Source organism: Leucopleurus acutus, assembly GCF_964270905.1.
Source record: "Leucopleurus acutus genome assembly, chromosome: 2".
NCBI classification, from domain to species: Eukaryota; Metazoa; Chordata; class Mammalia; order Artiodactyla; family Delphinidae; genus Leucopleurus; species Leucopleurus acutus.
In genome coordinates this window covers 125,493,270-125,515,596 of record NC_139143.1, presented here as the reverse complement: position 1 = coordinate 125,515,596, position 22,327 = coordinate 125,493,270, and the positions used below count along the sequence as shown (strand labels likewise).

Sequence of the window (22,327 nt, the reverse complement as noted above, 5' to 3'; positions counted from 1 at the left end):
GCCAGAGCAAATGTGATGGAAACCACTGCCTAATACAGAGTTCTGAGTGTTGAGAATATCAAACGTACTTTTCAAATGTGTGTGATATATATTCAAGCTTATAAAAGCAAATTTATGTTGTGACCTTGCCTGAACAAATTATATTTTAATGAGAAAACTTTGTATTAATAGTTCATGCAGGAGAAAACAATTTCAACATAATCAAAGATTTCAAGATCTAGAATTGGACTTAGGGAAAAATGGCACAATCTTCAATTTTGAGTTTTTAAAGTGAGTTTGTAAATAATTAGCAACCATGTACTAATCAAGTTGTTTTATATTTTAATTGTCTGGAAGACAATTTTATTTTACAATGTAAACCCATAATAAAGTCACTTCTGTATTTAAAAAAAAGTCTTTCAGTATTTTAGAAAAGAGACGAACATTCCCGTATAATATTCACCAATGTACATTTATTTTTTTATTGAGGAAACCATAATCAATACAAAATTACAGCAATCATGTACCCTTTTACATACAATGGTATTAAAGCAAACTCTAAACCACAGTTTGTAAAGTATTCAATTTACCTCAAGTCCAAGCTGCATCTCCCTAAGACACTGTTCCCATCACAGTAGCCATTTTAAGCCAATCTTCTTTTTACACGGGTAGTTTCTGTAGAGAACACTTTTCTCAGGACGAAAATGCATTGAGCATGCATAAGAAAAAATATATATATATGTGCAAATACATTTAAGAGTTTCTATAGGGGTATCACTGAAGAAAATAAAATCCTGGGACTTATTTGCTTTCTTAAAAGCACCAATTTAAAAAAATCCCTCAAAAGTTTACTGTGGCAAGAAAACTCAAGTGACTAAACAAAAACTAAGGTTATTTTCAGAGTCAAAATTATCTTTAACTAGGTATTGTTAAAATACATTTTAAAGTGAGGCAGAATTTTCAGAAAATAAAGACATCTTCATTAATTAGTAATTTCTACAACCTTATTCTAGACAACATAACTTTGCAGGCAGAAGTGGTTCTCCTGGCAGAGTATTCAAACAAATGTTATCACTTTGAATACATTTCTATTTCCCTCTTAAGGTACTCTGTTCACTCCTATCCAAACCCACTCCTGTAATTAACTACTAAGGTATCTGTCTAAGGATGTATTTTACAATGCTCATAAACAACTAGTATTAAACCACTAGTTTTAGTATTAAAACCATTTTCATTAATTAAAAATGAAAGTATACTTCCCATTTCTAAAAGAAACATCAAACCATAAGAATTCTAAGTACTACCACACTAAGAAATCTTAAAAACAAAAACACATTGTCAAGTTTAAGTGCTAAATAAAATAAATCAATTTCAAGCTAAACATTCTTTCTACCACTCCTAACATCCATTGCATTCAAATCAACTGGCTCACCTTTTCTGCTTTCCATTTATTTCAAGGTTAAGATTAGCGCCATTTAAAAAATGCTTGCAGTATCAGTGAAGGCTTATGATAATGAATAAAAAAAAATTCTCATGAGATAGAAACAATGCCCCAATATCTATTAGCATTCATATGTATTTTGTTTTATAAAAATGCAAACTACAACTAACCAAAACTTGACAGGCTCTTAAGGTTCAAAGAGCTCCTTAATATCAATCTTAACATACCTATCATTGACTATTAAAACACACATACACACACATAAATGTGGTGCAATAACTACATGACTTTCAAAATTTAACAGTTCATGGAACATTTAAGATCAAGTGAATAGCACTTTAAAATGAAAAGTGATCAAAGCAGGTACATTACACCCTATACCATATATTATGTATGGGAAAACATTTCATTTTTCTCAATTATGATTTGCCAATTTTACCTTCTACATTGAGCCCTTCTATGGTCCATGCTCATCGGCTCACCAATGGCATACACTCAAAGGATTCCTCTTATGGGTAACTATCTCAGGACCTGATTTTATGAGCTATGATTTGGTGCTTGCAGCATCTTCAGCACTGTGTGTGAAAATGAAGGCAGTATTTTTGAATATTTTTCTTTGTTGCAAAGATAAGCAGGAGTTTTAAAAGGATCAGCACATTTTAGAAATCGAATAAACAAAACTGATATGATGCTGCTTTAATACATTCATCTTAACTCAAAATATGTACCAGTTAAAATCATCTATAAGAACACACAAACATTTTAAACTGGCAAAAAATAAAATGCAGCGTCAGTTATTAAAGTATTATAAACCAGAAAAATATTGGTTGCTATACAGATTATGAAAGGTTATTTGCTATACAGTTAACATTTCACTGATGCACATGCCTTTACCAAAACTTACTGCCAGTATTTCTTATAATTTTTTCCTTTTTCAGTGTATATAAAAAAGTTATGAAAACTGAATTGTCTAAAAAAAAAGTCATAATGAAATTCTTGACCCATAATGTCCTTACTGAATTACTACAGTTCAAGAATAAGAAAAAAAATAAAGACTCCATAGCTTTGGAGGGCAAAGAAAATGTCTTGTCAATCATAAACAGATTGTGAAGGCTGTTGAAGTGTCTGACCAAATGATTTCCTAAATCCTGAAAACTATGTAACTGTCCTTTTTAAAATTTTAACAATTCTTCTATATTTGGGAAAAGTTCGGATGTAGTTTAATTACAGCAGCAATCTACTCATCATTTTTTCCCATTTTAATTTAAAAAATTAAAATAAAAAACATTACCCAGAAATGTAAACAGTTGTTTGAACAACTTAAAGACTTTCCACTGAAATGGTAGCATAAATAACAAAATACACTTTGGGGAAGCAGTAGCAGATTGCTTTTGAATACACAACCACAAAAACCTCACAGGGACAACATTAATGTACTGAAATATTTATTTATATATGTCCTTAGGTTGTGCTTACCTGTTGCTTTTTGCAGCAGAACCTAAGGTGGAAGGTCTGGGAAGGCACTGTGAAGTATAAATAATTGCACTGTTTGCAATTAATAAAGATTTTAAACCTTAAATGAATCAAAATCAACAGCCTCCAATTTGTGAGTTATGATATTGAATCCAACTGAACTATCTCTTCAGTTTAATTAATAAATGTACCACTTTCCTAAAAGTTAATCTATAAAACAGTATCATGCAAAATACTGAAACTGTTCACATCAATACCCTACTCTTAAAGATAACAGATAACTCCTTAACTATTAAACTTGAAGCTAGAACTACATATCCATATCTAAATAAGGGTAAGGGAAGTCACTCTAGGTTCTATAAAACAGTCAAACAACATTTCAAAACATCTACAATGAACTGTACTGCTATTTTCTACCCTATAAGTAATCTCAACATTTATGTCCTTGCACATCTTTCTTTATAGTATATTCAGAACAGCAAATGGTGCTCCCCCACCAATGAAAGAACTAGTATATATATATAGGAAATGGTGTTAAAACCACTACATTGCTTAATATTTGCAAACTGAAAACCACTCTGTCTGATACATTTCAAGTCTTTCATATTAATATATAAGATATGCATGTTTCACACTGAAAAACAATATATTTTAGGAGCACCAATGAGTAATACTATTCAACTTTGTTAATGATCAGTTTTCTTTAGCTATAGCTAAAGCATATCAAAAATACTTACCCATTAAGCTCACTTTAAAAAAAAATACAGACCTATGAATTATTCTACGTTAAATTAAGAAGCAGTTATGGTTTTCCAAGATATAAGCACTGTATTCCAACATAATATTCACACAAAGTATGGCATTTGCATTATGTGGAACATTGACAAAAAGATACTGTTGCAGTTCATCAATTTGTCATTCTGATGTACTTACAGTGCAATGCTCCTTGAAGGAACACAATCAAGGATGATACACAGCACAGTCCTCCTCACCCCTACAGAGCTAGTTCTATACTGGCTGGATCAAACCTGCACTTCAACAGACAATGGCAAGACAGACTGTATTTGCATGTAGTCTAATATATTAATATGCAAAGAGCCAACAAATATGCAAAGAGTAAAACAATGGATTTCAACAAAATATCAGAACTTCAGCATGAGTGTTATAGAGTAATAAAATGATTTTAAGTACATAAAAAAATTAAGTTGATTCAATGATTGGACTTGTGCATTTACAAAACAAAGCTTATCTATACTGCAAAAAGAAAAAAAAGAAAAAAAAAACTTGAACATTTTCATACCCCAATAATGTTTCAATGGCAGATGCACTGTAGCTATACTTTTTGCACACTACTACTTTTTCTACCCTAAATTTAGAAAGAAACACTCTAATATTGTATACATTTGCAAGAGCTGCTTTACATGAAAAAACTGTTCTTCTTATAGACTACTCATATTCACTATCCGAAAACTGAAACAGTCTTGGAAATCAAGTAATTATCAAATTAAAAACAGAAAGGTTAACTGTTATAGCAGCAGTACAGGTCTGAAACAGTGGTCATGTATAAAAGGAAATTTCACTGTTAATGCAATGGAAGTATGCCAAAAGATCACTGTACACACATGCAGTTTTTAATCAAACAGAAGGGGAAAAAAATGAAGATATCAGGATTACTTGTGCTGAAACAGCCAAATACAATAAATGGAAAAGATCCTCCAATCTACTACTATACTGCAAGGGGGAAAAAAACATGCCAGTGTTTAAAAACTCAAATTAATATTTCATGGGGAAAGCTTATATATTTGTGTATATGTATCTTAATTTATCATTGCTAAGAAATTATGAATCCTTTAAATACCCACATATCCAACTTACCGACACAGGAGGTTTCATATCATTTATTGTAAAGCACAAAACAGGCATTTTAAAAGTGAAAGTATACATTGAAAAAAGTACATTTATATCACAAAGCATTGACCACATAATAGTTGCAAATACATTTGCTGGAATGTGTACATCTACACTAAATACTAAAAACAAACCAATTTTCATTTCTACACAGAAATATTAACCTCCTATCAGTAGTGATAGATATTTTGTACATTTTCAAAAAAAAAAAAGAAAAAAAAGAAAGAAAGAAAGAAAGAAAAAACACTATTTTAAACCAAAAACAAAATTAAGATCTTCATCAAGCCGTCTGCATCCATATATTTAACAAAGGTTTTTTTCCCCCACACAATGAAGCAAATACTGTATTGTCCACTTCTTATTATTGGCCCTGTGCAGAAGAGATACATAAGAAATACACAAAAAGTTAAAGAAAATCCTTTAAATGGAGCTAACTCAGGAGTGAATCCTTTAAGAAAGAAAAACTGGTTAATATAAATGGTGGTGGCTTCTTGCATGATTTGCAAATCCCTGGGGGAAAAAAATTTATTTTTAAAATCAAAGGCATTATAGAGATATCTAGCACTCAGATGCCAGAAAGCATTGTAAAAAACAAACAAACAAACAAAAAAACCCAAACAATATACCACAGTACTTCATTTAGTTATACTTTGCCTGATAAAAATTTAAAAGGCAAACATAATCCCAGACAACAGTAAACATGCAGAAAACAGGACTGGAGTTGAAATCAACACATTAGCAAATTTATTATACCTGAGGTGCTGGAGGATGCTGTGGCATTCCCTGGGGACTTGTCTGGGCGTAGTAGGCTGCTTGTTGTCTATAGTACTCAGCCCAGGCTGCACTATAATCTGGCTGACCACCTGGTGGAGCACCAGTAGGGGCAGGAACTGCTTGACCTTTGAGAAAACAAAACAACTTTGTTGCTGTAACCACAACTAAAAGCCCCAAAGAATCTCAGTTCTAATAAAAACAATACCTTGCTTCTTGTAATATTCCTCCCAAGCCTTTGAATAATCTTGTGTCTGCCCTTGTTGACCTAAAAAAAACCCCCTAAATTTTAATACAAAATTATATCCACTGTAAGTACAGGTTATAAAAACAAAAGCACAGAGGGTCAGAATTGCTCCTGTTTTATTTTAAATATTCATTAGTGTCAGAAAACTACTCTGTAATTAAAAAAAAAAAATCTAAATGCTCTTTTATTTTCTTTTTGCCTTATACTAATCGTAACTTTTAGTTCTAGAGCATCACTATTAATAAAAAACAAAGCCATCCACATAGTTTTAACTAAGATAGGTAAACATTTAGGCATAATCTCGATTCAATTACAGAATTAATGCTCTAAATTCAGTCTGGAACAGCAGTCCACGGTTCCCCAGTGGTGATGCTGGGAGGAATGGATGGCCCACTATTTTTTTTCTTTTGTTTTCTTATCCATTTGGATTTGTTACACTACAAATTTTAAATAAAATGTAAATCTTCAATGGAGAAAAAAACATTTTTGGGGGAAAAAAACCCACTTAAAAGCTATTATTTAAAGACTTCATTATTTTAAGATCTGGCCAACATTTTTGTTTCCTGATAAGTAACCTATAAACTACATGTATAAACACTAATCTTCAAGATATCTTTTAATATGACATTTAAAGTTTTAATATGCTGTGTCCAAATTACAACACAATTTTATTAAAAATATCTTGATGAAGGACATAAAGAATAATCACTACTGAAGAGGTTCTAAGAAGCAAAATCAATGAAACACAAAGCTCAACAGCTTGCGCAAGTACGTTCTTCTAGGTGACTTTCTGGAATTAAGAGACTAAAGAGACATACTCAAATGCGATGCATGAACCTTGAATGGTCTCTGGATTTAAAAAACAAAACCAAGCTCCCCCCCGCCCCCCCAACAAACAAATAGCTACAAAAGACACTTTTTCTGACAACCAGGGAAACTTAAATATGTTGATATTATTGAAAATTTATTTAGAGCAACAGTTGGCAACTTACTTTGAAATGGCTCAGGCACCAAAAAAAGTATACATACAAAGTACATGTTGCAAACTTTTTGAAAATGGTCAATCTGGATAGGAAATATAAACATGGGTGTTCGCTGTACTATTTTTCCAATTTTCTGAAGGTATAAAAAAATTTGAAACAAAAAGTTGGAGAGAAAGAGAACCTGAGTTTCCCTATTTAACTCCTTTATTTGAAAAAAAAATTTATTTAGTTTGTAATTTATCTTTTATAAAATTATTACAGCTAGACAAAAAATACTGGCAGAAAGCTGTTTTTGTCTGTTAGATGTTGCCAAAAAGGCAACTTTATAGTTTTAGAAAGTGGTCTATTCACCATCACAAAATTGGCCAAAGAATAAAAGCAACTGAGTAAATAAAAATTTAAGATTTGTGACTAACTTAAAAAATGCAAGAAACTCCCCCCTACTTATATGGGCAACAGCACAGAGAAATCCCATATACTGTAAACAAAATTCTCACACTTTGTTTTCCATACTCTTTTCAAAGAGGAAGTGAGTCTAACATTTTGATCTTATGAGACACAATTCAAGTAAATCTAAAACCAGTTTCAGTATTTAAACAACTGCCAAATATCTTGGTACCAATAGTAATAAAACCATACAACATTTTCTTACAAACTGCACACTTGAAAACTTGCTGACTTGAAGCCAAACTTATTTAAGACAGCAACACTTTCCACTTCAGGTTTACAAATGGAACTAAACCTCATTGTTAAGAGATAGTCATATTTTAAAGGCAAAAAAATAACAATATCAGGGAGACATATCAAGAAAATTCATCAAACTCAAATGTTCCCTGAAAAACACCCCCCATCCCAAACTCAAATATCCCTGTGGAAAGCTAAAAGTAAACATGTTAGACTCTAAGAAAAATAAACAGTTGGTTAAGGAAGTCATCAGCATTTGACATTCCAATCTTGAAAGCGTCCACAGAAAAACTCATTCCACTCCTATGTGAAGGGCAAATGTCATTCTTTTTGCCCAGGTGAAAGCAGGAAAAGAACTGTTCCTACCTAATCTATTTATGTTTTGGCTCTTCCCCTAGCCTCTTGCCCTTTGGAAAGCCATGTCCTTAACTTGTTCCCTTTATTCTTCTCAGTTTCAAAAATTGTTTTGATATGAGATAATTTAGAAGAACAATACTTAACATTTACATGTAACTTTACAATGTATAAAGTCTTAATTTCATTTCATTCAAGAGATAAGACTTGTCCTAGAGTTCATATGTAACATTCTATTACAGCCCAAGCGACAGTCTTGCTTGATTTCATCCTCAGTTATTTCTCCACACACCTGCATCTTTCCCACAACCACTCTCGCCTGGCTCTTTTAGGCTAGGTACCATATGCTAAGGGTTCAGAGTCCACCATATCAGTGCTTAACATTAAAAGGGACTCTGCCTCAAGTCAAACTTATCCCAAAATGCCTTCATTTACTTTCCTCCAAATAGAAACTGCCTGTCTCTATTCTGAAACCCTATTTCTCTTTAGGGTGTTTACTTTTTTACAGAAGTTCCCTTCATTCTAGCTTCAAAAGCACCCACATCTAGACTGCTGTCATTCCGTATAGGACAGCAATATGAATTCCTTAAAGTTTCCATCTTTAATCCTCCAGAATCTCATCTTTAAGAATTTCTCTCTTAAGTTCTCTTCATGCTAATCTAGGGAATTTACAATTGTTTCAGAAAACAAAACTAATTTAAAAAACTCATCTGTTTCAACAGACTTTTTTTTTGCGGTAAGCGGGCCTCTCACTGTTGTGGCCTCTCCCGTTGTTGAGCACAGGCTCCAGACACGCAGGCTCAGCGGCCATGGCTCACGGGCCCAGTTGCTCCGCAGCATGTGGGATTTTCCCGGACCGGGGCGCGAACCCGTGTCCCCTGCATCGGCAGGCGGACTCTCAACCACTGCGTCACCAGGGAAGCCCTCAACAGACTTTTATTAATAAGCAAGCTTACAAATCTACAGTGTTAGTGGGGATTTTCTGTTCTTAACAGAAAAAGCTGAAATGGCTTCAAAAGCTGAGACAGTCTCCCTCGTTTGGTGACGAGGGCACTGGATTAGAAATCAGGACATCCTTACTGGACTGAATGTCAGTATTATGACATAGTATGAGTGTGTTTCGTGTTTGATAATTGTAATCATCGTTGCTTTTGTTGTGGTCATCCATTTACAATGCTTGGTGTCAGTTTATTTATCTCTTGTAAAAATAAAATACAGTGCGTGTGTGTGGGGAAAAAAACAACAACAAACCTCATGGGAACAGCAAACCCAAAAACTGCAATAGATACACAAAAAAGAAAAAAAAAAAAGAAATCAGGACATCCAGAGTCCTAGGAAATCCTACCTATGCCACTTGGAAGAGTAAAACTCCATCTTCCCAAATAAGGGAGTTTGACTTAGAGATAAAGATCTTTCTCTCTCCCTGATATTTTATTACCCCTTTCTTTCCCTTCCATTTAAAAACATCAAAAGATTGAACTGATTAATTTGATGCTTTAAGGTTTCTTATTTGTAGTTATCCTAAAAAGATCTTAAGGACAAGCAATGCACCTAGAAGAAATCAAAGTAGTTAAGCAATCAATCCTTTACAAAACAAAAAACAAAAAAAGACTTATATACAGGAAAAATATATGGACCTTGTAGCTATCATTAAAGACCTGACAACCTAACATTATTTAAGATTTACATGTAAGGGGGAATCACTCAACCAGTTCACTTAGCTCATAAAATTAATAGCTTATCATTGTGCTGCTACAGAAAAACATTCAAGTGAAAAGAAGGTGGGGGTTAGGAGGATCTTCAAACATGGTGTTATGGCAAAGAACACTGAAATTTACGTTGAGAATCACAAGTAGACTGTACCCTATGACAAAACTTTAACCTATAGATACTTTCTGTATCAGTAAAGAATGAGCAAGTTTATCTTATTAGCTTCTGTTTGTGGCAACTGGCTATAGTGTAAGTGTGTTAATTTTGAATGACTGAGAATAAGCATCTGAAAAAAACCCGGTCTGTCCGGAAGTATAACATCAGGTTTGAAATGGTTCCTGAAAAATGCAAATTCAGGAGACAGGCTTGGGACTTAGACTCTCTTAAGAGTTCAAAGTCTGGTTCCACCACTTTGTAGTTGTGTGACCTGTTTTCCAATGTGCACATCTAAGTGTCAGTGAACAGAAAGAATCCCATCCACGGTTTTGCTTTCTGCAGTGAAGTGACCTGTGGTCAACCGTAGCCTGAAAATATTAAATGAACAATTCGTAAGTTTTAGATTGCGCACCATCCTGAGGAGCATGATGAAATCTCATACTGTCCCTTTGTCTAGCATATCCCACCAGTTAGTCACTCAGCAGCCATCTTGCTTAAAAGATTGACTGTCCTGGTACTGCAGTGCTTATGTGTCCAAGTAACCCTTATTTTACTTAATAATGGCCCTGAAGTCCAAGAATAGTGATGCTGGCAATTTGGATAGGACAAAGAGACGCCTTTTCCTTTAAGTGAAAAAGTTAGAAGTTCTCCATTTAATAAGGAAAGAAAAAAATCGTATGCTGACTGAGGTCGCTAAGAGCTATGTAAGAACAAATCTTCTGTGAAATTGTGGTAGAGGAAAAAGAAATTCATCCAAGTTTTGCTGTCCCACCTCAATATGCAGGTTACAGCAACGGTGCGTGATTAGCTGCTTAGTTAAGATGGAAAAGGCATTAAATTTGTACAAGGTATTTTGAGAGAGAGATCACATTCATGTAACTTTCATTCAATATACTGTTGTAACTGTTCTATTAATGTTGTTACTCTCTTACTGTACCTAACTCATAAACTTTATCATAGTTATGTACATATAGGTAAAAAGCACAGTACAAATAAGGTTCAGTACTATCCGCACTTTCAGGCATCCATGGTGGGGAGGGGACTTGGAACATATCCCCCATGTAAAAGTGGGGGACCACTGTACAGTTTTCATTCACAGCAGTTTGCAATAATATATTTGCAAAGTACTTGACTGACAACTGTACTCTCCATTAGAATATAATAACCAGAAGGGCAGGGCTCCTAAGTGTTATGCCCACAGTCACATTCTCAGTATCTATTCCTATGCTTGGCATATAGTATATGCTCTACATTTATTGAATGTAAACAGCCCTTCTAGGTGACTGTTTTTCCTTTTTCATAATGCAAATGTTATTAAGTAATTAACTTCCTCTGTCACTGTAGGTTACTTTTTTTTTTTTTGCGGTACGCGGGCCTCTCACTGTTGTGGCCTCTCCCGTCGAGGAGCACAGGCTCTGGACACACAGGCTCAGCGACCATGGCTCACATGTCCAGCAGCTCCGCGGCATGTGGGATCTTCCCGGACCGGGGCACAAACCCGTGTCCCCTGCATCGGCAGGCGGACTCTCAACCACTGCGCCACCAGGGAAGCCCTGTAGGTTACTTCTTATCTGTTATTTTGCAGCACAAATAATATCACATGCAACCAATTTTTGCTTGGTGCTCTATAATTTAACCAGTGCCATTTAGGTTACTGACATGTAACTTATCTTTGACAAAAGTATAGGTAATATTCAATGTCCTATGTGCCAGTGGGGAAACCTTTAGCTTCAATTAGTAAATGGCTGACAAATACACTTAGAAATAAAAAGATTTCTTAACCACAAATTTAACAATTATTATTTGTAATGACCATGATACGTCTGAAAGTTCAGTGATTTTGGAATGCATTCTTGTTCAATAGTTCTATACCTCAAGATTTTAAAAGTTATTGGATGAAAGAAGTCCAAGGTAATAAAAACATGGAACAAACATGCTTTTTATCAAAATCTTCAACATTTTAGTGTGATACTTACTAAACATTTCAGTTAAATAAAATGTATTAAAAAAGAAATGTAGAACATACCCATTTTCTTGTAGTACTCTTCCCAAGCCTTGGTATAATCAACCTGTCCAGCTGGAGCTGGATTCTGCTGATCTCCTTATTTAAGAAAAACATAAAAAAAAAAATTATGATTAAGGTTTTTAAAAAGCAATTTTGGCCCTTTCCTTCTGTTTTTTGTGTAGAGGAGTTGGGAGTAGCCTGTCATGGAAAATGAGGGTAGGAGAGAAGTGCTGTGTGATAGTGGCATCCTTGCTGGTGCCAAAGACACAGGACTCTGGGAGTACAGAGATAGTGTACAGAGAAGATGGTCTATTTATTTAGAAGAGTAGTTACACTGAGCATATAAGTAAATTCAATGGTCAAGTAAAACACACTGACGATACCAGGTCTTTCACCATTTATAAGCATGGAAAGTGGGAAAAGCTAGAAAGAACTTTGAAACCCTGGAATGGAACTGCAGGTAATATGAATGTACAGTTTTAAAAATACATACACATATGGATATTTATGTATTTTTATATGTATGTAGATATGCATGTACATAAATTCATTTCCTAGCTCTGTACACTGAAAGGAGCTAGTAGCAGTAACACCTCAGCAGCAATGAACACAACTGTTTTCTAAATATCATCATCTACTAAAAGAAATCAGGGATCATTGGAAAAATGGCTGATTCAAGGGCTGGAGCTCAAAAAGCACAATATAAGCATCTTATTGTGCAAGAAAGTAGGGAAGTGCTTAAAGAATGACAGGCATGTCAAAAGGATACAGGAGCCATCTTAAAGCTACTCCTGACTGACCAAATCTAGGACAATCTGGTTAAGTTAAAAACATAACTTACTGAATAAAACAGGAATCCATACTGACATCAGAAATAAACAAAAAAAACCGAAACCTCTTCTATAGTAAAATACCACCTAATAAATGCAGAATGAATGACGAAAGGAGAAATTATCATATTTGTAATTCAATCAGGCAGCTATTATCAATGAAGGCTAAGGCCTTCAATGAGGAACAGAATCCTAAGAAAGTTTAGCTTAGAAATCTTAGGAAGTTTTCTAAGGAACTTTAGCTGTGGTACATGTTTTGATCAGAAAGGTAGTTTTCTCTTTGCTCTAGTAGTTTTATAATTTGTACTATTTCTTTGTTTTTGCTATCATTTGTTTTTAAAAAAAATGTTAAGATTATAAATCACATCTCATCAAATTGAACTGTAAAACTTCTACTGTATCTTTATTTTAAGGAAAAATGAGAATAAAATTATCCTGTTTGTCCTGCCCCCCTCCAAAAAAAGAACAGAATAGTGGTATAATCTCAGTATAACTCTATAGACAGTATTAATTTCAAAGAGAAAAATGGTGATTTTATGGTATAGAATCTTGGCAGACATCAACATGACTGAGTGACCATGGTCACCACCTCTGGAGATAAAACAGGTCCACATTATACAACCCCTATTGTAATGCACTAAGAGAACAGCATTCATTTCTGACGTATTCTTGCCATAATGTAAGCAGGAACCCTGACTGTGACCTCATCTTAATAAGGAAAGGTTGAAGGGACCTAGGTTGATCCATACACATCTCACAAAAGGTCTGCACTCTTTTGAAAGAAAAAGACAGGAATTATTCTTGATTGATGAGAAGCTGTTGGAACAACTGGTGAAATCTCAGTAACGGCTGTGCCTTGGGGATAGTAAGATGTATCAACGTTGATTAAAGAGTGCCGTGTGATCGTTAATTTTGGAGAAATACAGAAAGAAGTATTTAAGGGTAATGGGGCATTATGTCTATAGCCTGGTCTTAATGGTTCTGAAAAAGACTAATGATAATGGATATGGACACGTGTGATAGAGTAATGGATCAAATGGGGGAAGATAAACATCAACAGCTAGATTATCTGGATGTTCTTGGTAATGTATCTTACAACTTTTATGAAAGTTTGCAGTTATTTCAAAGTAACTTGTTTTTAAAAAGCAAAGGCTGCTTACTGAAGCTGCTAACTAAATAATATTATAAATTTGGGGGTAATACACCGATATACTTTATATATAATTCCAAACACAGGTTTTCACTTGCACATAGAAAATAAATTCTTTAATTACCATAGTTACCTTGTCCATTGGTTTGGGTTGTAGTTGGTGCACCGGCAGGAGCTGCAGGCGGTGGCTGTGCTTGTTGTTGATAATAGTGAGCATAATAAGCAGCCCAAGCTGCTGAATTTGGATCTGTTCCTGTTTTAGCTAGAATAAACACAAGTTCTATATTTGTATCTAAAGTCCATAATCAATCACACACACACCTCTCTAGCAAATATATAGACCCCCAAATTAACTGGACATTAAAAAACAGTAAGTGGACACTTTCAAATTCTTCTATTATTTTTACTGTCATCATTAGCTTTTATTATAGAAAACTTACGCTCAGAGATTAAGTAACTTTCCTAGTTCCTAGAAAACTAGTGACTGGCAGAGTTGGAATACGAATAAAGATCTTTTGGTTCCAAATCCAATGCTTCGTCTCAAACCATCCTGTGCCCTTCTTTTTCTAAAACAGTTTTGCCTCAAGCACAACAGTTTTATGTGGCAGATGACTAAAGGAAAGGAATTCTAGGAACTAACCTGTACAAGAAAGAATTATTTTACAACTATGAACTCTGTCCTATCTTGTTTTCAATGAAGAGACAACTTAAAAACCTTGGAAAAAGAAAAAGATTCGCCATATTTCATCTCATCATATTTCAGTGATTATCCTAAAAGATAAACTTGATGTCACTGCCCTATTTGAAATTCATTTATTTCCTGGAGTCTTTAGGGACTATTAAAGCTTTTAAGTAAAGAATATCATTCAACATATTTAACAAGATATTTGGACACCCTCGCTTATACTTTCCCTTCCAGCCTCCTCTCCCTGCTGTCAATATTTTTCCAACACTCAAGTTCTGGCCACAGTAAATTGGTTGTACTTTTCAAAAGTCATCATGCTCATATTTGGGCGTTTCACCATGTTATGCGTCCTCTGCACTTGACTGTCCCTCACTCATCCTTCATAAAAATCAACTGATGCATTAAAAGTTTGAGACTTCTCAGTCTGAAACAGAAATCCTCTTACTGATTCTGTCTTTTATACTGGGTGTATCATATGATACTATAGGTATAACTTTATTAGTTTATATCCTGAAGAAAGATGTAATTTCCTTAACCAGATTCTATATCTATATGTTATCTATTTAGCCTTCATCCCAAATGGGCAGCAATTCTCAGCTGCCTAATAAAACAAAGGTTAGTGATGTTTGAGAAAAAATGGGTAAGGATTCCCAGAATGATCCAATGTCTAAGGTGATACAATTATAAGGCATTATGCCACTCTCCATAAGTTTCTAAATTAATACATGTGTCCCAATACATAGTATCATTACCTGTATAGTAATTAATACAAATATGACACAGCACGTCTAGATAGAGAAACTGAGATAAAACAGACTTTTAGGAATTGATACTTACACTCTTAAAATGTGTAGACCATATATGAAAACCAGTCTCATAATTACATATAACTAATACATACTGAGAACTTACTAAATTCATTCATTATTATATTCATTCATTTACTTATCATTTTATAGATAAGAAAACAGATACAGAGAGGTTCAAAACTTGCTTACTATCCCGTAATTAGTTAAGTTATGACTAGGACTTATTCAAGTCTGTTTCACTCTAAGTATGTGACTACTACATAAATCTTTAACCACCCAGTAATTTTTTTATAGAAACAGATTTTAATTCAGAGAATACAGACTTTACTGTCAATATAGGGCCACATTTAAATACCAGGATGTTTAATACAAAGTAATGAAAATTTCATTTTGGTTTCTACATATAAGCAATATCTAACCCTAGCTGTTATCTTTTAGCAAAATGGGTTATTTCTTTCCCAAAGGCATTGCTATAAGCCACATTCATTAACCAATTCTTTCACTGATGACTTCACCACTACCCCAAGTGGGAAAATGAGACTGTGAAACAGAGACCACTTCTTATTCCCATCATTTCTCTCAATCATACTACCTACCCAAACAGAGCATCCAAATAGGTGCAATCCTGCAGATCCAAGTTACCCAATATAAATCTGCCCCTTAATTTTCTCAATCTCTTCAGTGGTGGGATTCTTCTGCTTAATAACACCATACCAATTAGCTTACAAGAGGGAAAGAAAAATCCTTCCATTCTTTAAACACTATTATACAATAAATCATATTTGACCCTTCTTAAGTCCTTCTAGCACAGTACTGCTAACATTTTAAGTACGCATTTCTACAGAATGTAAATTCGTTGCTGCATACTCAGACCTTAGCGCACACAGTTTAGTTTCTTTAACGTGTGGGAGTTGTGGTTATTTGGTAACTGTCATGTTGTATCATCATGTTCCAAAGAGCATATACCTCCTATGAAATTAAGGTATGTTATAATACAGGGCCACCCTTAACTCCAAAAATGTTTAATAAAATTCACTAAAACAATTTCATTTATATTACTTTAGTTTTTTAAAAAGTAAGTATAGGGCTTCACTGGTGGCACAGTGGTTGAGAGTCCGCCTGCTGATGCAGGGGACGCGGGTTTGTGCCCCAGTCTGGGAAGATCCCGCGTGCCGCAGAGCGGCTAGGCCCGTGAGCCATGGCCGCTGAGCCTGCGTGGCCGGAGCCTGTGCTCCGCAACGGGAGAGGCCACAACAGTGAGAGGCCCGCGTACCACACACACACACAAAAAACTAAACTAAAAAGTAAGTATACTAGTGTGAAAAGGAATCCTTAATTCAGTACCTTCCTTGAAACTACTCCAATGAAAGAGGCCTAAGAGGTATGTAGTAGGTGAGGAAAAAAAAAGGGATCATAAATAAAAGTTACTGGTTTCAATTAATGCTCTTTGACTGTGATGGAAAGAAAACCACAGGGTGGGAAAAGATTCAAGGATAGAATAAAATGTAACAGATAAAAATCACATCTGAACAGAGAAAATATTTAACTAGATTAATCTGAGTTCCAACATGCAGATATTTAATACAGGCCTGCTTTTTACTAATGTGAAGTTATATCAGAAATACTAAAATAGGCAACTTACATATCTTATTTGAGAATTTGGAAGTTTAATGCCCAAGGATTAAACACTCCAACTGACTCTCACACAATTTTATAAATAAATATACACTATTCTTTCATGGATGTCACAATTAACATACATTTGATGGCACTAGCAACTAAAACCTAAGACACTGTACTTCTTCCTATACTCTTGGCTTTTAGCATTCTGCTATATCACTTCTAAAGTAGAGAAAGCCAAATGCAGGTAGAAAAAGACCTACGAAAATAGACCATACTCACAATAGTCTTATACACTGTAGTAGAACCAGAACCTAACACTTCTGCTGAAGGAGTGAAACAAGTGCAGAAAATGCACACAATGTAGAATCAACACTAGAAAATTTATAACTATAACAGGAGTGGCAAACAAAAACACAGATTACACCCAAATGATAAGCATCTTTTACCTGGATCTGGAGGGGCCTGTTGCTGCCAATGTGGATACGCATTTCCCCACCCCTGGGGAGCATAAGGGGCTGGAGGACCACTGAAAACACAGAAATCAATTTTAAAATAGTTTCCCAAAATCTAGAATCTTTGAGGAAAAGCCTAGAACCAAACTCAAAACTTACTGAGGAGCAGGGCCAGGTGGTCCCGGATTATAAGGTGCAGGGTTATATGGTCCCATTGGAGTTCCAGGCCCAGGGGGCCCAGGAGGCCCATGGGGGCCTGGGACACCATGGGGCCCATGGGGTACAGGTGGCCCTAAAGGATTTACTGGGCCCTGCAAAAAAGCAAAAGACAAACAAAAATCAGAAAGACAGTAATGGTTAAACATTTCAAAGGCCAAATAACCTTCCATTTCTACCCTTTTACCTAACCACAAGCAATCTAAAATTTATGATTTTCTTCATTTCCTCACTCATGTTGCAAAACTTCTGAAAGGCATGTAAAATTAATTAAAATCAACAGCATTAGCAAAGAACTGAAACATTAACTTTACCTTCTATTCTTTTCAGGCGATTCCCTTTTCCATTATTTCCCTTTCCTTGTACAATTTTTACTTTTACTATCCCTTTATCATCTTAATCATGGAAGCTTATCAAATATCAAGTTCTTACCTCTAGCTCTTCTCTCTCTGCATCTACTCTACATCTATTCACTTAACATTGTAATCAGAGAACCATGCTGACAATACAGTCCTCAAATTGCTTAGGTCTCATATCGTGAACTGGCTATTGAATACTTCCCCAATAATGTAACAAGTTCTCACTCAACAAACCAGTCCTTCTCACAGCCTTCCTGTCACTGAGCCCCATTTCAATCAATAATTTAATTCATTTCCTCCCTTACCCTTTTTATCATAATTTTCTGAATACCATGAAGATTCCCTTTTTAATTAACAAATCAGGATATTTCGTATCCATTTCATGCCACATCATAATTAATAATGCTTAGTTGATTCTTCTTTGATAATCCAACTTGTAAGGGCTACTAGATTTAACTGTTCTAAAATAAAATATTCCTTTCATGCAGTTAATACTCACCATGTGACAATTTGGACAAAAATGCTTAATCTATATATGGTTGTCAATTTTCTCACTACAATAAAGCCAAACTTCAAGACTTTCATAATAACCTGTCTCTTTAAGTCTCTAACTGCTGTCATTATCCCTCACTTCAATTATACATAACCTTTCCTTTCCAAATAGTAAAAAAAAGGATTACTGAAAAAAGGTAGCAGCATTTTTACAGGGCTTTGTGCTAGGCACTCTTTTAAGGGATAAACACACATACTTCAAACATTTAATCCCTATAACCCTAAAAGGTAGGTATGATTATCCTCACTTTCAGATGAAAAAGAGGCAAAGAAGAGTGTAATTATCTTCCCCCAAGGTCACACAGTCAGTAAATGATTCAGAGTATTTTGAACCCAAATAGCCTGACTCAAGAGTCCAAGAACTTCTTAAGAGCTTCTCTTGAACAACCCATCTAGTCTGTCCATCAATCCAGAAGCAATGCTGATGATAGCAAAATCCAAAACCAAGATGCACTATTCATTTTTCTGCCATCAATTCCTGCCATTACTGAGTCCAACAATTATTTTCTTCATTTTTTTGAACAATTATACTTATTCTCCATACCACAGAACTTATGTTTGTGTATATTTTTATAAGGTATTCTTTTTTTTAAAAAATAAATCTGTCTATCTATCCTACCTACCTACCTACCTACCTATCTATCTATCTTGGTCGTGTTGGGTCTTCGTTGCTACACGAGGGCTTTCTCTAGCTGCTGTGAGCAGGAGCTACTCTTCGTTGTGGTGCGCAGGCTCCTCATTGCGGTGGTTTCTCTTGTTGCAGAGCATGGGCTCTAGGCATACAGGCTTCAGTAGTTGTGGCACGTGGGCTCAGTAGTTATGGCTCACGGGCTCTAGAGAGCAGACTCAGTAGTTGTGGCACACGGGCTTAGTTGCTCCACGGCATGTGGGATCCTCCCGGACCAGGGATCAAACCCAGGTCCCCTGCATTGGCAGGTGGATTCTTAACCACTGCGCCACCAGGGAAGTCCCCATAAGGTATTCTGAAGTGTCTTTTGTACATCTATTTTTGTTTTCCCAAGCAGAGAGAAACACCTCATTCACAGCATGGCAAACATCAAGAAGAACTTTCCTAAGATACTCTAATTATTATTAATAATTTAAGATGCTCGTTCACGTTAATTCTTCATACTAAGATAAACACATTAAAGCACTATTTCCTCACTATTTCCAAATTTGATCATGCATCAGAATCACCTGGAACATCCTTCTAAAATTAGATGCTGGGTCCTACTGCAGACATTCTGAATCAGAACTGTGTACGTTATATGTGTCAAGGTGTAAAGCACCCAAGCACTCGACATTTTAAAACTCCCCAGACGACTGTCAGCCAGTCTAAGAATTAGGATTTATAGATTTCTACTTTACTGAGGGGGCAGGCATCTGATTCACCTTTGCTTCACCAAAGTTGGGTAAGCAAGCCCTTAATAAATAGTGATTTCCTGTTAACTGTCTCCTTCAGGTATATTCCACAATCTTCCACCAACCCTAATACCGTAACTCAAGTAATGCTATCCTCTTATTTACCCACCCTCAAGTACAAGGTTCTGAACACCTGTAACTGTGTATTAACTGGGTTATTTTCATCGCTGGAAAATCTCTTCTATATTGTATGTTTCTATTATGTGACCAGACCTATAATTTTAGAGTAGAAATTAACATTTTTCTGTACAGCACTTATAGGAACACATGAATTACTGTCTTATTTAACTAACAGGATCTGTGCTATCAATTGGAAGTTTAAAGCATACTCACACCAATCTTTTCTTCTATGAGTTGCCGAGCATAGTCTATTTGCTGTGGAGTGCCACGAATTGTAAATAACTTCATATTAGGATCTGCATTAGGTGGAGGATTTCTCTGAAGTTCTATTCTTGCACCAGACTGTTGGCTTATGCTTTTTATGGTTTCACCTCCTAAAATCAAAGCACAGTAATTTCTCTAAAGATTCAAAGGATACAGAGGAGCTATTCAAAAACTGGTCACAATTAAGAAGGAAGGTATGAACAGTAACCCATTTGCCTATATTCTACTAGGAGTTTCCATTTATTCTACACTTTAAATCAAATTATATGAAGCATTTCACACATTTAAGTTTTAAGACATAACTTAGTATGTCTGCACCCAACCTTAAAATGAATTATAACATCAAAATATTTGCTTCAAAGAAATTGCTTTTCTAAGCAATGTAAATATAAACTAACACAATGATTTAAAAATTCAAAAATTTAAAAACATGTCAGGAAACAGCAAAATAAACAAAAACACTAACCACTTTCTAGGTCAGAAGAAAAATTTCTTACACTAATAATTATACTGTTGGTTCCCTTCTCTAGAAGCCAATGTGATTCAAATCCCACTCTTGACTTAAGTACATATAAAGCCCTTCATTTAGGCTTTAGGTGTTACTATCAGCGTAAGAACACTTTTCTACTAAAACACAGCCAAAAAAAAATTATTGCTACTCATTTACAACAGCAACAGAAATAGCATCCAGAACCGTTAAATTATTAACCACACAGTAATAGTTTTAAATACATTGCCTTTTCCTATTATTAATCCAGTTTTTCCAGTTGGTACAATGAAATTAAATTCCTGTAGTCCACCAGGTGGTCCCATGTTCCAGTTGCCTTGACCTCTACCTCTTCCTCGACCACCAGGTCCAGGTCCACCAGGATTACCAGCCTAAAAGAGGGGAAAGACGAAGTCAGAAATATGCTCTTCTTTCCACAGTAAAATGATTACACATCTATTTCCCTTAACTTTCATTTTCCTAAATGAGAAGTTTAGAGAAGTTGGGACACACCTTGGCCCAAATAATCAAGAAATGACCACCACCATTTATTCCTTTTATGCCGTGGTGAATAAAGCAGTGCACTTATGTAGCTGCCGTCCTGCTCCAAAATGTTCATCTTAAAGCAATTTAAACTTTCTAGCTATTAATGAAGTATCACCAAACAGATTCTGATAAAAATAATATGGAGGGGGACTTTCATATTTAATGAAGCAAAGTATTTTTAAAATGAAAACAAAACAATGAAAATTTAACATTCTACCAAACCTGAACACTTCGGAGAAGGTCTGTAATAATTTCTGCAGCATGTTGACATCGGTCTGGAGGTCCTGTTATTTGTGCTATTCTATCTGGTGTCGTTCCGTCATCTTTAAACAAAGGAAACAAATTGGATTAATTTAGCATTAAATTAATTAGTGTCAAAAGTAACTGCCTCCAACGCTTAGAAAATAAATATATGTACTCACCTGGCTTAAACTGAATTCGAACACCAGCATCATTTTGTATTTTTTTAATCATCTCTCCATTTCTTCCTATTACGATGCCAACAGCAAATCTTGGAATGGGGACCTTATGCAGAGAAGACCAAGCATTAGGAAAGCCATTTCCTGAAAAATTAGTCTGCCCCAAACCATAGAAGTACTATATTTATATCAAAGAGGTTGGCAAGATACAAAGTACACATTCTGTATTCTAAGGTAGAAAGTGAGGGGGAAGACAGTACAATGTTAGAGAAGGCTATGTAAAACAAAACAGGAAAAGCCTTATTTTATTTATGGACTAGCATTCAACCACTTCTAAATTGGTATTTTTACTTACATCTATTCCTTCATTTCCTCCTATTCTTGACCCATACTCATTTCGAACTTCTCTGAAACCACCTTGATCACGAATTAATTCTAACACCATTTCCTTGGCTTGCTGAAGTAGAAAAAATTACCCAATTTAGGAATCGTGTCTCAAAACGCTGTAATTATTCATGCATGTGTTCCCCCTCTGCCATCCACCCCAAATCCCTCTTTGTAAAATATAAACTTAAGTTTACTTGAACTTTGTATGGGTCCCCTGTAATCCTAAGAGGTTTGTCAGCACCAGTGTTCTGAGGTCCATCTTGGATCATAACCATTTTAACTCCAGCCCGTTCCT

At 35.1% G+C, this 22,327-nt stretch overlaps 1 protein-coding gene across 8 annotated transcripts in view; it reads right to left on the bottom strand.

The window, feature by feature from the left end:
• Positions 1-22: 22 nt before the first annotated feature.
• The window catches only part of FUBP1 (far upstream element binding protein 1), a 34,422-nt gene continuing 12,117 nt past the window's right edge, over positions 23-22,327 (bottom strand). For 4 of the 8 annotated variants that reach the window (XM_082863171.1, XM_082863172.1, XM_082863175.1 and 1 more), the window contains 12 exons: positions 22,227-22,325; positions 22,001-22,102; positions 21,649-21,751; positions 21,449-21,549; positions 20,931-21,072; positions 20,143-20,303; positions 17,420-17,571; positions 17,255-17,334; positions 13,816-13,953; positions 11,733-11,807; positions 5,555-5,700; positions 23-5,171 (listed from right to left, as the gene is read on the bottom strand). In XM_082863171.1, coding sequence (XP_082719297.1) covers positions 5,163-5,171; positions 5,555-5,700; positions 11,733-11,807; positions 13,816-13,953; positions 17,255-17,334; positions 17,420-17,571; positions 20,143-20,303; positions 20,931-21,072; positions 21,449-21,549; positions 21,649-21,751; positions 22,001-22,102; positions 22,227-22,325 — 1,308 coding nt within the window. In that variant the 3' untranslated portion in view covers positions 23-5,162. The remainder of the gene's footprint in view (positions 5,172-5,554; positions 5,701-11,732; positions 11,808-13,815; positions 13,954-17,254; positions 17,335-17,419; positions 17,572-20,142; positions 20,304-20,930; positions 21,073-21,448; positions 21,550-21,648; positions 21,752-22,000; positions 22,103-22,226; positions 22,326-22,327) is intronic. The other 4 variants (XM_082863173.1, XM_082863174.1, XM_082863177.1 and 1 more) reach the window with 1 other exon arrangement.